The following is an 18,581-nucleotide window of genomic DNA, read 5'->3' on the forward strand; positions in this document are numbered from 1 at the left end:
TTTGCCACTTGTGACTGACAGACTTAAAGTGTGCCAGACTATTTTGATTTTTGTTCTGGAATTTAATTTTTTGTCAGTTATGGAACACCCTGGGAAAAACTGGGGACAAAAACATTTCTCCTGTAAACAGACTTAAAAGTGAAGAAAAGAAAAAGCACATATATAACTTTTAAATATAATTTGATTGACATGACAAAGATATTTAAAACATCACCCTTCATTCCGTCACCCTGATATATCATTTGTTACGTTTTAAACCTAAATAAATATTAATTTGTTTTTTCAAAACTAAGTTATTTTGGAAATCAGTATAGTGAGAAGGTATTTAGAAGCCACCTCCTTTTGCTTTTTTGTAGAATTTTATACGTAATACATTGATAATCTAGAATTACTTTTTATTACTTTATGTTTTCCAATGGGAACACTGCGTTTGTATCTGTAAGCCTGGCCCGACAGTATGTGGAGAGGCCTGGGGCCCTGCAAAGGGTACATTTCCTGAAAGAATAATCTTTTGTATATGGAAAAACCCTAGCTCAGAGTCGATATCCTGCCAGCTTGTCATAAGCTGTTGAATTCTAGTTGAATACCATTTGGGGTTGTAGCAGAATCATCTAGTTTCACATTGGTTTCCATGTTCTTAAAATATTTATGGGTTTACATAAAAAACAAATAGAAAACCATTGTTTTAACCTTACAAAACATAGTCTCTTATGCTACTTATGTCTTAAAAAGTAATGTATTCAATTTATGGCAGCTATTTCATAAGGAAAAAAAAAGGCCAAAGTGATAGCTCTGTTTTCAAGGATATAAAAGTGAAAAGATTATTTTAAAACATCAGTATCCTTTGTCTTGTGTAGTCTCAGAATGTTGGGATGAACAGTCTTCACCAGAAAGTCCTACTTGCTAATTCAGTTGTCTAGGATACTCAATAGGCCCTCATTCTTGGCTTATTAACAAAACAGATATGAGAAAGAATCTTGTGTGGTTTTTCAACCATAATGGTTATGCTGTTAGGACACATGAACAGCCTTTCTGTATTTGGAGCTTCTGTGGTTTTCTGTCATTATCTGTGTTAATATTAATGACTTTCCTGGCTAATCATGGCTGAAAGGAAAAAAAAAAAAGCTGAGCTTTAGCAAAACCTGTCACACAACTGATGGTTTCTAAATGGGGACGTTTGGTGGTTACAATAAAAAAAATTATGTGCACTTGGAGTATCATAATGAAATATTCAGTTTGATGACATATTCCAGAAGAATTCTGTTTTACATTAGCCAGTTACTTTATGCACTTCCTAATTGTTAAGTTCGTAGAAAATTTTAAAAATTATTAAATATGGATGAAATGTTTTTAGATTTTTCATTTGCAAAGAATTTTTGCAAAAGTGTTCTTAATATAGGATTATGTAATACCATTTTTGAGTTATTACTAATCCTTGACATTTTAAATTAAAAACTTCGAACAATACAAGAGATACATAGTGTTTCTCTAGATTTTCAAAATCGTTGAAAGGGGACTGGCATTGTGATAGAATGGTTTAGCTGCTGTCTGTGACAGCATGTTGCTGTCCACTTCCCATATGACACTCATTTGTGTCCAAGCTGCCCCACTTATAATCCAGCATCTTTGCTGATGTGCCTGGGAAGGCAATGGAGGATGGCCCAGATGCTTGGGATGCTGTCACCTGTGTGAAAGACCCAAGTGAAGCTCCTGGCTTCTGGCTTTGGTCTGACTAAGCTACTGGGGCTATTTGAAGAGTGAACCAACAGGTGGAAGATCTCCATCTCTCCCTTTCTCTGTAACTCTTTTGAATAAATAAATAAACTTTTTAAAAATAAATAAATAAAAATGATTTAAGACTAGGTTACAAAGTGAGCTACTTTAGGCAATGCCCACTTTTTATTATTTTTGTTAATTTAAAAGTATTTAATATTTATGAAATTTTAGTTAGTTGATAGTAGCAAGTAGAAGTATAGCTGCTGACAGAAAAATTTGAGCTGGAGAGAAATTCTAAATAGTGCTTTGTGTTTTATATATAATTAAACTTTTGGTTCTAGTAGTCAGTGTACATATTTGTTTTTTGTTTTGTTTTTTTTAAGGATTTATTTATTTTCATTGATAAAGCAGATATACTGAGAGAAGGAAATACAGAGAGAAAGATCTTCCAAGAGAAGGAAATACAGAGAAAAGCATCTTCTGTCCACTAGTTCATTCTCCAAGTGGCCACAATGGCTGGTGTTGAAGTGATCCAAAGCCAGGAAACAGGAACCTCCTCCCAGTCTCCCACGTGGGTGCAGGGTCCCAAGGCTTTGGGCCATCCCCTACTGCCCTCCCATGTCACAAACAGGGAGCTGTTTGGAAAGTAGAGCAGCCGGGATTAGGACTGGCACCCCTGTGGGAGCCTGGGCATGCAAGGTGAGGATTTAACTACTAGCCCATTCTGAGGGTCCCATCCATATTTGTTAAACAGCAGTATGTTTCATTGGAAGTATCCACTGTGTTGATAAAATTGCTTCATCTACTTGTAACTGTGGTGTTCTGCTCATTACTAATTCATTAATTTTGCTTTTATCAGCGAATAAAAAGCAAAAGGCAAAATAATTATTAAGGAGGAAAGAATTGGCACTATGATATAGTGTTAAAAAATGTGGGTTTTGGAGACAGATTCTGGTTCTTAAATTAACTGAGATATATTAATGAGTTAGTAAATTTTTTTTTTTTTTTTTTTTTTTTTTTTTTTTTAGAGTTAGTAAATTTAATTGTAGCAAATAAATTATTTTGGTGAGATATGCTATAGGTATATAGGAGCAGAGAGTAAATGAGAAACCCCTACCATTTGTTTATTTTACCTTTTTGAAAAAATTTTAAAACTTTCTTTTTGTTACATTGTCCTAGTCCACTGGCTTACTTTCCAAGTGTCCAGTGTGCCAGGAGTCAGAACGTTAGCCTGAATAGATGTCAGGAACCCAGTCCCAGGGACCATTACCTCTGCATCTCAGGATCTGTGTTAGCAGGAAGCTGGAATGGAGTGCAGGCATCCTGGTGTGGAATGTGGGCGTCTAGATTGCTAGCCAAACACCTACACTATGTACTCTGTTTACATTTTTGTTATTATTTTATTTGAAAGACAGAGAGAGAAAGATCTTCCATCCATTGCTTCACTCCCCACATGCCCACAACAGCTAAGGTGGAGCCAGGCTGGAGCCAGAAGCCCCATCTCTCCTTGGGGTAGCAGGGAACTGAACAGCTATGTGATTCATCATTGCTGCCTCTGAGCATGCACATTTACAAGAAACTAGAATCGCAAGTGGAGTCAGGTACTCCGGTATAAGGGCATGTTTGCAATCAGCATGTTAACTGCTGCCCCAAATGCCCCTGCCAGGTTATTTTGAAATGTAGACACAATGCTATTATCATAGCAAAAATAATCTGAACAGTCCTTTCTATTAAATACCTAGTCATTGTTTAAATTCCTACTTATCATCTTCAAATATACTTTAGCAGTTTTCCCTTTTCCCCCATGTTTTAAGAAAAAAATATGTTTTTATTTGAAAGACATTGCTACAACAGAGAGAGAAGGAGAAACCAATCTTACATCCGCTAGTCACTTCCCAAATGACCTCAATGGCCAGAGTTGGGCCAGTGCCGGAGTCCAGCTCCAGCCTGGGTTTCGGAACTCGGGAAGGGTGCGTGGACGAGGCGCAGAAAGAAAGAGACGGACCACTAGGATTCCATGATGATAGTGGACACGGCAATAAAACCTTCTGCTTTATTTATACAGAATCAGTTAAACTCTGGCTCAGACTTTCCACGTCATGGTCAAGTGGGTGTTTCTAAGGACAACCATGCCATCTGCTTTATCCAAAAACAATAGGAATTCCTGCTACAATTCTTATCCTACAACCTAATCTTGTATTACAAAGAAAAGGAGAACCTAAAGATTAAGGAAAGGATGAAACCCTAAACACAGGTCCCTTGATTAGCATAAGGTCAATGGGGACACCCAAAACAGTAGGAATAATAGAAGGCCCTTTTGTAAGACATTATCATTGACATTAACCTCCAAGTTCACATTGTGTAAAAAGCCAGTCTCACAATAGCGAAAATGCCTGGACAGATTAGAATTCTTCCGCTGAGCCGGCATAGTAGGCATGGCGAATGTCCAAGTGAAAAGCAGTGACACACAGAGACCATGGTGGTGGTAGAATTGCTGGGAGCCGTCTGCTCCAAAGCCTCCTTATTACATATTATCTCCTCTTCCCCCCAAGTCCATCAACAGGACAATAGGACGCCAATGAGTCTGCAAAGGCCAGGTGCTACTGCCTTAGGCCTGATTCCTGAGTGCTCAGCTAAAGCAATGTAAATCAGCTCCACAGCCCACAACAGGCCAGTCCTAACTCAGAAGTAGAAGGTTCATCTGGGTCTCCCATGTCGGGGGCAGACCCAGGGACTTAGGCCTTCTTCCACTGCTTTCCCCGGATACTCGCAGGAAGCTGGATCAGAAGTGGGGCCACCAGGACTCAAACTATGGGATGCCAGTGCTGTGACACCAGCCCCCATTTTTTTTTTTTTTTTGACTCAGGAGTCAAATAAATTTTATGCCTTGTGCTCAACTGATATGTTTTACAAATGTGTGTTAATCTATACATTTCTTCCTTCTGTCATGTATAAGTTGTTTATTCTTTTGAAGTTTCTCAGTTTGGGTGTTACTGATTCCGTCTTCACAATACAGCATGTTCTGGAGTTTCTCTGTAAACTGCTAGTGAATATAAGGCTTGTTGAGGTTCAGGCCATTTGCTTTGAACTTCAGTTGAGTTTATGACCTGTGTGCCTCACTGAATTTCTTTCTGTTAAGATCACTGAAGACTTCCCTAAATCCAACAGTCATTTCCTGGATCTTCATTTGACATTTTAGCCTCATCTGATTTTGTTATTGTATTCCTGAAACAGTATTTTTAAATTGATTTTTCGGAAACCCCTCCCTCTAGGTCCTCCTTCAATCATATTGGCCATCACTTTCCTCATTCTTTTGCTTCTTCCTCTTTTTTTACCCAAGCTCTAAACACTGAAAGCGTCTCAGGGTTTAGTGTTCTTCTGTATCCATGTCTTGCTCTGAGAGATCTCCCCTAATCAAGGGGCTTTAAATGCTATTTACATGCTGAGTATACCCACATTTGTGTCTCCAGCCTGTACCTCTCCTGTGAACTCCTCCACATCAGTCTAATTGTCTGTTAGAAACCTGTGTTTATAGAGATTTCAAACTTAACATATCTTAAAAATCTTGTTGAATTCCTGTTCAGATCTGATGCTCTCGCTGAGTCTTTCCTATCTCAGGAAATGACACTTCCAGTTTTTTCAGCTATGTAGACCAAAAATCCTTGAGAGCCCTCTCATACTAACATCTGGTCACTAGCAATTTCTTTCAGGCCTACTTTGTAATATTTTGTCACAACCACTTTGTTACTTTAGTCCTAGTCAACTTTATCTTTTGTCTGTACTGTCAAATAACCTGCTAACTGGACTTTCTGCTAGTTCTTACACATTTAATATTTCATAGAGCAGCTAGAGTGATCCTTTAAATTTTTTTTAAACTTTTATTTAATTGGGTGTTTGAAAGGCAGAGAAATAAGAAGATAAAGATCCACTTGTGCATTCCTTAAGTGCCTGCAACAATTAGGACTGGGCTAGGCAGGCAGTAACCTGAAGCCAGAAACAAACTGTGTGAGCTGGGCCCCATGGTAGCCTAGCAGCTAAAGTCCTTGCCTTGTGTGTGCTGGATCCCATACCGGTGCTGGTTCTAATCCTGGTGGTCCTGCTTCCCACCCAGATCCCTGCTATGGCCTGGGAAAGCAGTTGAGCACAGCCCATGTGGGAGATCTAGAGGAGGCTCCTGGCTCCTGGCTTCGGATTGGCTCAGCTCTGGGTGTTGCGGTCACTTGGGGAGTGAGTCAACAGATGGAAGATCTTCCTCTTTGTCTTTCCTCCTCTCTGTATTTCTGCCTTTCCAATAAAAATAAATAAATCTTTAAAAAAAATGTATGTGGCAGGGACTTACTTAACTAATTGAGCCACGACTGCTGCCTCCAGGGGTGCAGATTAACAAGAATCAGGATTAGAAGTGAAGGTGAGGGCCCGGCGGTGTGGCCTAGCGGCTAAAGTCCTCGCCTTGAACGCCCCGGGATCCCATATGGGCGCCGGTTCTAATCCCGGCAGCTCCACTTCCCATCCAGCTCCCTGCTTGTGGCCGGGGAAAGCAGTCGAGGATGGCCCAATGCATTGGGACCCTGCACCCACGTGGGAGACCTGAAGGAGGTTCCTGGCTCCTGGCTATGGATTGGCTCAGCATCAGCCATTGTGGTCACTCCCGTTGTGGGAGAGAATCATTGGATGGAAGATCTTCCTCTCTGTCTCTTCTCCTCTCTTTATATCTGATTTTCCAATAAAAATAAATAAACCTTTAAAAAAAAAAGAAAGTTTTTTATTTTGATTTCTTCAGTGACACATTGGTCATTCAGTAGCATGTTATTTAACTTCATGATATAAATTTTCTATTTTTTTTCCTGTTGATTTTGTTTTATGGCTTTTCGCTTAAGGAGATGTATAGTAACTGTATAATAGAAACTGTCGTATCCAGATATGAAGATAAAATGCAATATTCAGCTCTACTTCCAAATTAAAGATGGATTGCCAGTGAAACTGTTAAATATATATTTTGACAATAGGATGCTGGACTCTTTGCCATTGTCCATACCTGCAGTGTCAGGATACACTTAAATTACAGAATAATGGGCTTATGTCTGTTTATGAAGGACTATACTGCTGTAATAATATAGGGGAAATCAGTGGGTGGGGGAGAATTTGGGGAGATGGGAAGGGAAATCCCAGAGTTTATGGAACTGTATCATAAAGTCATAATAATAAAGTATTTTAAAATGGCAGGAAAAAAAGAAGATTCTAAAAGGTAAGAGTTGAGAAAATTAGATGTAGAAGAAAACAATGTATGCTGAGTAGTGGTTGGAATGCCAGTGACAGCAATGTTATTTGGTGCACTAGTGAAGACAGTGCTTGAGATCAGTATCAGAGTACCTAGGTTCAAACCTCTATGCCACTCCCACCTTCAGCCCCAGCTTCCTGCTAATGTATGCCCTGGAAGGCAGCAGGTGGTGGCTCAGGCACTGAATCCGTGCCACCCACAGGAAACACCCAGATGGAGCTCTTGTCAGTTTTGGATATTGCAGGCTTGTGGTGAGTGATTAAACAGACAGGAATTCATCTATTTGTCTGACCCCGTGTCTTTCAAATATATGAAACCAGTCAACAGAAATTTAAAGGTATAAAAAATGCTGAAAATAAATTTTGAAAAGTAGCAGTGTTGCCTAGAGCTCATCAGTTTTATCTTTTCAAATAATTGCGTTTTTGCTTAATTGATTGTGGTTTTCATTGTATATCACTTTTTATCTTGTTAATTTTTGTTCTTTATTTTCTCCTAGCTTCTTTATTTTGGTGTTGGTCTTGTGTTCTTTGACTTGCTCATCATGCCTACCTGGGTTTGATTTCCCCTGTCTTTTTCTCTTCTAGAAATGTATACATTTTCAATTTTTTAATGAAAAAAGGAAGTTGGGATGAAGGAAGATAAAGTACTAAATGTGTTTAAGTTGAAATTTGTCATCTTTCTGTAGTAGGCTTTAAACACTAGTATCTGTACTTAGAGTTTTAATATGCTCTGGTTGAAAAGATTATTAAATGTGGTTTGTAATAGTGTGACTCTTGTCCTTTTTCTTGGCAGGACCTGTTGGGGCCCAGCCCCTACTCATGGTGCCCAGAAGACCTGGCTATGGCACCATGGGCAAACCCATTAAACTGCTGGCTAACTGTTTTCAAGTTGAAATCCCAAAGATTGATGTCTACCTCTATGAGGTAGATATTAAACCAGACAAGTGTCCTAGGAGAGTGAACAGGTAAGAGTGGTGGAACAGGCCGCATCTTTGGCCGTTTGTCTTTGCTGTAGTTATTGCTTTATGTTTACTTTGTATCTCCAAATATGTAATAGTGTGACCAAGAACACGAGATAATTTGTTTTTAAACTGATTCCTTCAGACACATGGTAGTAGGGAAAATCTACAAACAGCCTTGAAATTATAACATTGTAGCATGAGCTCACTTAGTCTCTCTGTGGTAATAGAAAGAACCCAAGTTTTTTTATATATACTTTGAAATAAAGTTGAGCATCCTCATCATAGCTTTTTCCTTGCTCTTGGGTGGTACATCTGTTTCTTTGTTCTCCCCACCCCACCTTAGCTGCTACTCTCATATTTCCTTTAAGATGATGATGATCATGGTAGGCTATGATGCTGATTGTCATTCTTTGTGATTTCCTTGTCCTCAGCTCCTGAGTGTTTTTTATTGTTATGTAGAGATTGTTATATACTCATGTAGTAAGTTTCTCTCCCCTCCCCCAAGTGATGCATTTATAACTGGTGGTGGTTTAGATAATACAGAAAATAGAAGAGAAATTTATGAAGTAACATATATATATTCTGATTTTTAGAAAGACATTAAAAAAAAAATAACAAGGTGGTATTCAGTATAGCATTTGGGCTTGTGTTAATCCCAGACTTTTCCTATTTGATCAGTGTTTTTCTCACACATTATTTGGAAGGCAGAAAAAGACAGAGATTGAGCGCTTCTTAACCATTGTTTTGCTCCCTAAATGCCTACGATAATCAGGGCTAGACCAGGTCTTGATCTTCCACGTGGGTGGCAGAGACCCAAGTAGTTGAGCCACTGTCTCTTGTATTCCAGGACACATATTAGCAGAAAGCTGAATTTGAAGTGAGAATCTGTATCCCAGACCAGGAACCTTGATATGAGATGTGAAAATTCCAAGCATCAACTTATTCCTGAGTCATATGTCTACTCCTTAGATAGCTATTATTAAGGGCCTCCATTTAAGACAGTAGGCATTTGGCCTACTGGCTAAGATGTGCTGGATCCACCATTGGAGCGCCTGGATTTAATACCACCTCCAGCTACCGATGGATTGAGTTCCCAGTTCCTTGCTTTGACCAACTAAAATACATAGATGGTTCTTATTATTTAGTACAAGAGCATTGAAAAAATATGAAGGCCTAGTAACGTTTTCTTGGATTTAATAGCATAATTGTTAACATCTGTTACACTTGAGATTGAAGCACTATGAAATTTTGTGGTAATATGTTTGAAAAGCAAGAATAACTATTTGAATGCTATATTTAAAGTATCATAAAGAGTTCTGTAAAAGATCAAGAAAAACTGAATGTTAAAATTCAAGGAACTTCTAGAAAAGTAGTCTAATCCAGTATCTCCTTTAAAAAGAAAATAGCAGGCCCAGCACAGTAGCCTACTGGCTAAAGTCCTCCCCTCGCACACGGCGGAGCAGCTCAAACACAATCTGGCGCCCATATGGGATCCTGGCAAATGCAAGGCGAGGACTTTAGCCACTAGGCTACCGCACTGAGCTCTAAAGACAATATTTTTGACTTGAGTCAGATGGTAGCTTATTTTTCTGAGACCCACAGTACTTCGTATACATTTCTATTACAATATTTATAGTACATTGTGGTAATTTATTGTGCCTCCTTCTTCCCAGTATAATACCTTCATGAAAAGGAATGTTCTTTTTCATAATTTGTAGCCATGGTCTCAGTCCAGTGATTAACACAGAATACATACTACAGTGAACTTTAAAAGTAAATAGAATGAGTGTGATGATAGAAGAAAGTGAAGAGAACTAGGTAGGTGGATTAAGCCACTGCTTGGAATGCCAATATCCCATATTGGAGAGCTGGTTTGACTCCTGGGTCCCCTGCTTCTGATTCAGCTTCTTGCTAATGTGTCTGGGAAGATAAGTGGGTGGTGACTTCAGTACTGGGATTCTGTCTCGCACACAGGAGACCCTTATAAAATTGTAGGTTTGTGGTTTGAGCCTGGCCCAAGCCTATCTGTTGGGGGCATTTGCAGAAGGAACCCAGGAGGTAGAAGATGTCTGTTTTTCCTTCTCTCTCTGTCACTCTGCTTTTCAAATAAATAAAAATTTTTAAGATAAGTACTGGGTTTATGAATCTTAGGAAAGCACTTACCTGTTGGGATGTCTAATGTAGTTCTTTCTGAGCTGGACTGCTTATTGCTACCTCTCCAGCTCACCCTGTGTGAAAGAATTGATTGTAACCTTAGCAGTACATAGTGGAGAATTATTACGTGTTACTGAATAGAAGAATTATATTGCAACAATGTCAGCAAACAAAATCGCTTGAAACAAAATGGTTTAGAATTGAGGGAATGGTGGTCAACTGCAGCGTGAAGTATGCCCTTTAAGATGTCTTTAATATATCTGATGTTGTGAAGAATTAATACAGTGACAGCAATTTAGGTGAAAAAGAACTGAATTGTTCATTATGTTTGTTTTTTCTCCTACCTGTTTATTTTTGGTGGACTTTAGGAGGTTAAGGGACAATTTGTGTTTCATATATGTGTATATAAAGTTTCATAACATAATTTCACAGGCTCAGTATATTACGTTTGAGATAAATATATATAATAATGAAGTGTGGTATATTTTGGGTTTCACTTATGATTTTGTTGACATTTGGTCTTTAGAATATTTTGTTTTCTAGCATGTGTAATTTAGATGTTTTCAAATGGAAAGTTCTCTTGTATTTTCTACTTGAGTTTTGATAGGAACTATCAGAGTTGGGACACTTAGGAAAAGCACAAGTCAGCTTGATGTAGTCATTCCGCAGTGTGGGGTTTAGCTCCAGGACACCCTGTAGATACCAAATTCTTAGATGTTCAATTCTTTTATATAAAGTGGCATAGTATCTTAATATAACCTCCATATATTTTAAATCATCTCTAGATTACTTATAGTATCTAGCACAATTTAAATAGCTATTATACTGTATTTTTTAGAGAGTGATGATAAGAAAAAGGTATTCATGTGTCCAATGCATACACAATTTTTTCCTGAAGGTTTTTAATCCATAGTTGGTTAAATCTACAAATGTAGACCCATGGATAAGAGAGCGCCAATCATACGTTTAATAATATTTTCTTTTTTTTTTAAAAGATTTATTTTATTTTTATTACAAAGTCAGATATACTGAGAGGAGGAGGAGAGATAGAGAGGAAGTGGAGCTGCCGGGATTAGAACCAGCGGCCATATAGGATCAAGGCGAGGACCTTAGCCACTAGGCCACGCTGCCTGCCAATATTTTCTTGATTTAATGTCAATATCTATTTCCTTTATTTTTTTCAACAGGTTTGTATTATATAACTATTCAGTTAAAACTGTTTGTGGCCTTCCAAAATTGGCAATTCAAGTGCTTTACTTCAAAAACTAGAATTCTAGAAATTAGAAGGAACTAGGTAAAATTTTACAATTCCTTTAGAGCAAAACATTAAGTACCAAAATGCAGCAGTTCAGAAAAATGCAACTTAACTTGTCCCAAATATTAGAACTGTGAGAAATTTTTTTTATTAGTGTATAAGCTTTTGTCATTGTTTTCTGTATAGTCATGGTGATTGTATTCTAGCAACTTATAATATTTGGATCCCATGTGTGATGTTTTTCTTGTCCAAATGCCACATGAGCAAATATTTGGCATTGAGCATAATAATGGAGTATGTATTACAGTGAAGTGTGTTTCCACTTTAGTCAGAAGAGTTTTCTTGGACAAATTATCAAAAAATGTTTTGAATCATTTTTTGAGTCAACCTCTGTACGGATTTGCTCTAGATTTTATGCCTGTTGCTTTTTTGTCTTTTGATCACACGCCACTTTTTTAGTGAAGAGATCCTTTCATTTTTTCCCTATTAAGTGGTTTTGACTGCAAATGATAATTTGGTAAAAGATCATGTTACTAAGTAGATTTCTAATATTACTCTTTTAGGATTTTTTTTTTTTTTTACTGAATGAATGATCTCAAAGCCAAGTGTCTTTGAAAATATTCTGACATAGAACATAAATTTGTATCTTAAGATTTTATGCTAATTTGTTCACTGCGAAATATACATGGGGTTAAAACCATCAGAATGTTAGTGATTTATTCAGAGTCATTAAATGATGGAATAGATACCTGTGAAAAAGTTATATGGACCACATGATTATAACTACAAATCTATTTTATACATCAATAAGTACTTTTAGGGAATTTTGAAATAGTTGGTGATAGGTTGAGAGATCTTGCTGCAATGACCAGGCCCCAGAGTGAAACCGGGAGCCTGGAACTTCATTTGGGTTTCTCACTTGGGTAGCAGGGGTACAAGTACTCATGCCGTCTCATGCTGCTTTCCCAGGCACATTAACAGGGAGCTGGATCAGAAGTGGACAGCTAAGACTAGAACCTTGCTCCAAAATGGGATTCCAGTGCTGTAGGTGGTGGCTTAACTTGCTGTGCCACAATGCCAACCCTAATAAAAAAAATCCTCTATCAAAAGTAATTTAAATCTAAGACAGCATTACATTATGGTAATTTTTACTATTATTGCTGTTACATTTCTATAATGATTAATAGCGTAGTGCATAATCATGTAATGCTAAAGATTGGATTTTAAAAAGGGAAGAAATCTAAGTAAGTACCATTGTGGCTTTTTAAATGGGACTCTTAGATCAGTAGAATATTTGAAAAAGATCAATGCTGCATTAGGAATATTGTTGGTACAATGTTATGACTGGATAGTCATAATCGCAGCCTTATTGATACATTATTCACCTATCATATAATTCTGAAGTGTGCAGTCAGTGGTTTTTAGTATATTCACAGAGATCACGTATAGCCAAAACCACAGTCCAGTTTTAGAGCGTTTCATCTTCTCACTCATTGGTAGTCACTCTGCATTTTCATTCTTCCCCAAGTCTCCTGCCAACCATCAATCTAATTTATGTGTATAGATTTGCCATATCTGGACATTTATTGTAAATGTAATCCATAAGATATGTAGCTTTTTATTCTTGCTTTTTGAGTAATGTTTTTGGTATTCATGATGTTTTTAAAATTTTAAGGCTGTGTGTCATCTCTTTCTATTACCAAGTAATATTCCAGTGCATGAGTATGATACATTTTGTCTGTTCATTCATCAATCGGACATTTGAGTTGATTTATTTTTGTCTAGTGTGAATAATGCTGGTATAAACATTTATATACAGGATTTTCTGGGGGTGTATGTGTTCCTTTCCCTTGGGTAAATGCCCAACAGTAGAATCATGAAGTAACTAATATTAACTGTTTGAGAAACTGCCAGATTCCTTCCTAATGTGACTGTACCATTTTACGTTCTCACAAGCAGTGTATGAATATTCCAGTTTCCATATATCCTTGCCAATGTTATTGTCTTTTTCAATTATTAAAACCATCTTACTGGGTGTGAAGCAGTAGCTCTTTATCATTTGGATTTGCGCTTTCCAGGTGACTGGTGTTGTTGACTGTATTGTCACATACTTACCGTTTGTATGTTTTCTTCCTGGGAGTGTTGAATTGTAGGAATTCACTATACATTCTTTATGAAAATACCTTATCTGATACATGGTTTGCAAAAAAATTTCCACTTTCTGAATGTTGCTGTCTTACTTTCCTGATCGCACCTTTTATACCACAATTTTAAAAAACATAGATTTATTTGAAGGCAAAGTGATGGAAGGAGGGACAGATAGAGATCTTCCAATTACTGATTTACTCCCCAAATGTTCACCACAACCAAGACTGCGATTTTTTATCTTGATGGCAGGAAACCAAGTACTGGAGCTGTCAGCTGCTGCATCCCTCTTGAAACTGGATACAAAGGGAGGCAGAACTCTAACCCAGGTGTGCTGATAGGGGATGCAGATGTCCCAAGCAGCAGTTTAACCCACTGTGCTACAAAAATGTGTGCAACACCAAGAAATGTTCTAAATCTTGATGATACCTGACTCTTTTCCTTAGTCATTTGTGCTTTTGTTGTCATATCTATAACTGGATATGCTTCTAATTAAAATAATTTAAACGACATGTATCAGAAAACATTGTCAGTGAAGATCAAATGGTACAATTTTGAGTAAGTATCTAAAGAAACTGAAAAATACAATCTACAGAACACCAAGCTATGCAAAATGCAACCATATGGAATATGTCAGCTAATAAGTTTTATTTTCTTTGGTAACTTGAAAATTAGGAATAATTTGGAAGGTAGGAAAACTAACGTGATAATTACTTCAAATTTCCAGGTTCTTTGAAAGTATCATAATAAAAATACTCAGTGGAAATTAGAGGTTTTTTACTTATATTCCCATATTTGAAAATTGGAGAATAATTTTTATTTATTTATTTTTATTGGAAAGGCAGATATACAGAGAAAAAGAGAGACTGAGAGAAAGATTCTGTGTCCTCTGGTTCACTTCCCAAGTGACCACAATAGCCAGGGCTGAGCCAATCCAAAGCCAAGAGCCAGGAGCTCCTTCCAGGTTTCCCATGTGGGTGCAGGGTCCCAAGGCTTTGGGCTGTCCTCTACTGCTTTCCAGGCCACAAACTGGGAGCTAGAAGAGAAATGGAGCTGTTGGGATTAGAACCAGCAGCCATATGCGATTCAGATGCATACAAGGCAAGGTTTTAGCCACTAGCGAACCAAGCTCAGCCTCAGCCATTGTAGCCACATGGGAAGTGAACCAACAGACAGAAGATCTTTCTGTATCTCCTTCTCTCTGTAAAATTGGCCTTTTTCAACAAAAATAAAATCTTGAAAAAGATTTTTTAATTAAAAAATCATAGTGTTAGCAGAGTGTACAATAAATTATAGAAGAGAAAGAGAAGTCTTGCAGAAGGTGATTTTAGAAGTTTAAATCAAGTCTTCATACCGTTGATCACACAACAGCATTATCTTTCCAAGCATTCAGCAATAAATAAACCTATATATATATATATATATACATATATATAAAAAGTTATAATTTATAGATATGTATTCCTCTTAGTATATTGCAGAAAAATTAAAAGTGTAATAATTGACACTTTAAAATATACTTAAAATATACTTAAACAATGTTAACTTCAGAGTAATAACAGAGTAAAATCTGACTAATTTGAAGTAGACTGAGTTGCAGCATGCTGAAAACCAGTTAATGAGAGCATCCCTGTTAACTATTATTTTGTAGAATTCCGGTTACTTCCATAGGAATTCTGGATATTCCACACATGATACAGGGGCTAATAAGAACTAAGTAAAGGCACTATTGTTAATCCACATTCATGAATATTAGAAAAATATAATTTCTAATTGTCAGATAAAAAGTCAATATAATTATTTCCGTTTTTTTTTCATAGTGCAGCATGTTTCCTGATTTTAGTGAGTGTTATAACAGGGGACATCTGATGTTAGGCTGACATACAATATTAACCAGCACATGAGAGAACCAGATCTGGGGGCAGATTCTATGGGGAATATATGGGCTCATACCTGTAGAAATGTAATATCCACTGATTTGCTCAAGACACAGGTCGGGTGGGGTTTGATGAGCCACGCTTAACCATGGAACCCTCCGATACTCTTGGGTACTCTGGTCCAGGCTGCAGCACCCAGGAATGGGGTGTGGGACAGGCCGGGATACAACATCCACCAGCAAAGACTGGAGGGGGCAGCACCTACTGACACATGTGAGATCTGGGTCTGGGAGTGGGCCAGGTCTTGGGGAATTCTCCTGGTGGACTGTAGCTCCTGCCAGTGAGCACATAAGTCAGTGCTGGGTGTTGGTCAGGGCAGACAAGGCTGCTCTACTTGTTGGTGAGTGTGAGGGCTGGTTCCAAGGGGATTGGGGGACATATCGGGCAGGGCCAGGATGGGCAAAACAGAGCACTCTGGTCTGTGCAGGATCCAGGATGGGATGCAGGTCATGCTGGGCTAGGCTATCACATCTGCTGGTTTGTATGAAAGCCATAGATGGGAGCAGATTGGGCAGGGCAGGGTGTAGCTTCCACCAGTGAGAGTTGGGACTGGGGGTGGGCCAGACGAGGCCAAATTGCAGCATCAGGAAGAATCGAGATGGCGGAATAGGGTAAGGACACGTTTAAATGGACGGAGAAACATTTAATCAGGATGAAGCAGAGAGGACATATTCCAATAAATAGGAGAGGACAGAACAATAGCAGAGGGGTACCTGGAGTCTGACAGACACAGGAAAGCAGCGGACACAAGGTGTGGTGTTGCAGTGGCTGAACTCCAGCGGCATTCAGCTAACAGCGAACTGACCACCCCCAGCAGCCGGAACTCCACTAGCAACCAGGTGGGAATGGATTCTCATTGGGAGCTTGGGAGGTGAACCCAAGAACCGTCCATCCTGCTGGTCCATTTGATTTGACCAGGAGCAGAGACAGAGCAGCAGATCTCAGACGGGCAGTGCAAGAACAGGGTGGATTTCACAGCCCAGTCAGCCCCCTAGAGCCGAATTCGGCACCATTTTGCAGAAGGAGGCAAAGGCAAGGGAAAGGACTGAGCATGCACTGAGCTGGGAGTGAACTCATTTCTGACTCAGTGAACTGCATCAACGTGGCATTTTACAGGTTCCACCTGGGACAGGTCTGGGTAGCCCTCAGATCTGACGGCCAGCAAATCAAGAACCCTACGTCAGGTGCCATTTTGTACACTGGCAAATGCTTTAGGACTGCAGGAGACAACAGTGAACTGCACATGTGCTGAGCTCACGAGAACTCACTGAGTTCCATGGATTGCACTGGTCCTGCAGGAAAATAATGCCGACTGTGGCAACATATGGGTCAAAATAGGTCCGTGTGGCACCCAGACCTAATGTCCAGCAGGTTCCGGCAAGATCAGCACCACCAACAAACTAATTATGTAGGACACCTGGTGTCTCTCTACTCCTGGGATCTACTCCAACCGAAAGTGGGAGAAAAGTTGCAGAGACAACGGTGCAGCCTCAGCACGGTATCACAGGAGGTGGAGATTGGTGAGCCAGAAGTTGGGGCTGTGGAGTTCCTGGTGGAAATCTAACATGAGAACCCAGACCTGGAACTCACTGGAGGGAGTGGCACAATTGGCTGCAATAAGGAGTTGTGTACCAACTGCAATAAGTAAAACTGAACTGTAGACCTGTGGGTGACACAGCTTTGAAACCTACCCCAAGAAGAAGATTCTGCTAACCAGAAATACAGTGATCAAGAGCAAAAGAAGGGCCCGGCAGCGTGGCCTAGCGGCTGAAGTCCTCGCCTTGAATGCGCCGGGATCCCATATGGGCGCCGGTTCTAATCCCGGCAGCTCCACTTCCCATCCAGCTCCCTGCTTGTGGCCTGGGAAAGCAGTCAAGGACGGCCCAATGCATTGGGACACAGCACCCACGTGGGAGACCCGGAAGAGATTCCAGGTTCCGGGCTCCGGATCGGCGTGCACCGGCCCATTGCGGCTCACTTGGGGAGTGAAACATCGGACAGAAGATCTTCCTCTCTGTCTCTCCTCCTCTCTGTATATCTGACTTTGTAATAAAAATAAATAAATTTTTTTTAAAAAAAAGAGCAAAAGAAGAGACAAAGGCACAATGAATAATACTGAAAACTCCCCTGCAAAGGAGCAAAACCCTTTGCCAACCTCAAAGTTAACTGAGGAAGACATCGAAAATGGGGCTCAGAGAATTTAGAAAACTCATTTTAAAGCTTCTGATCAACTATGAGAAGCACATACAAGAGTTCAAAGAATTTAAGGAAGCAATAAAGCAAATCAAGGCTAGTATATCAGAAATTAAGAACACAGTAGAGCAAATTAAAAGTACAGCGGAGAGTCTCCAAAATACAATGAAGGAAGGAGAAGAAAGAATCTCAGAACTGGCAGATATTTCCTGTCATCAGGGGAAAGCAAACAAAAAGCTGGAAGCAGAGGTGGATCAGGCCAAAGAAAGGATTCAACAATTGAAAGACACTATTAAGAGGCCAAATATAAGAGTTATGGGAGTCCCAGAAGGCGCAGAAACTGATTTTACAAATATATTTAATGAAATAATAAAGGAAAATTTCCCTAATCTAGAGAATGAATTGGGAAACAAGATCCAGGAGAGGCACAGAACTCCCAACAGGCTTGACCAAAAGCGATCTTCACCAAGACACATGATCATCAAGCTCTCTTCAATTGAACATAAGAAAAAGATCCTTAAATGTGCACGTGAAAAAAATCAGTTGACATATAAAAGAATGCCAATTAAACTCACAGGAGACCTCTCACAGGAAACTCTACAGGTAAGAAGAGAATGGAGTGACATATTCCAGGAAAAAAGTTGTTGACCTAGGATAGCATATCCAGCAAAGCTTTCTTTTGTCTTTGAAAATGAAATAAAATTCTTCCACAGTAAAGAAAAGTTAAAAGAATTTGCCTCTTCCAAACCTGCCCTACAAATGATACTTCAAGATGTTCTCTAGACAGAGAAGAGGAATAGCACTAAACACAACCAAAGGGAAATGGGAAGAACATCCCAGTAAAATAACAGAAGACTAAACCAATGAACAACCCATTCCTAAAATGACAGGACCAAAATACCACCCATACATATTAACCCTGAATGTAAATGGCTTAAGCTC

At 39.0% G+C, this 18,581-nt stretch overlaps 1 protein-coding gene across 1 annotated transcript in view; it reads left to right on the forward strand.

The window, feature by feature from the left end:
• The window catches only part of AGO3 (argonaute RISC catalytic component 3), a 126,973-nt gene that overhangs the window by 5,470 nt on the left and 102,922 nt on the right, over positions 1-18,581 (forward strand). The window contains exon 2 of the mRNA XM_004591586.3: positions 7,787-7,958. Coding sequence (XP_004591643.1) covers positions 7,787-7,958 — 172 coding nt within the window. The remainder of the gene's footprint in view (positions 1-7,786; positions 7,959-18,581) is intronic.

This window comes from Ochotona princeps, chromosome 2 (assembly GCF_030435755.1).
Source record: "Ochotona princeps isolate mOchPri1 chromosome 2, mOchPri1.hap1, whole genome shotgun sequence".
In the NCBI taxonomy this organism is placed as follows: Eukaryota; Metazoa; Chordata; class Mammalia; order Lagomorpha; family Ochotonidae; genus Ochotona; species Ochotona princeps.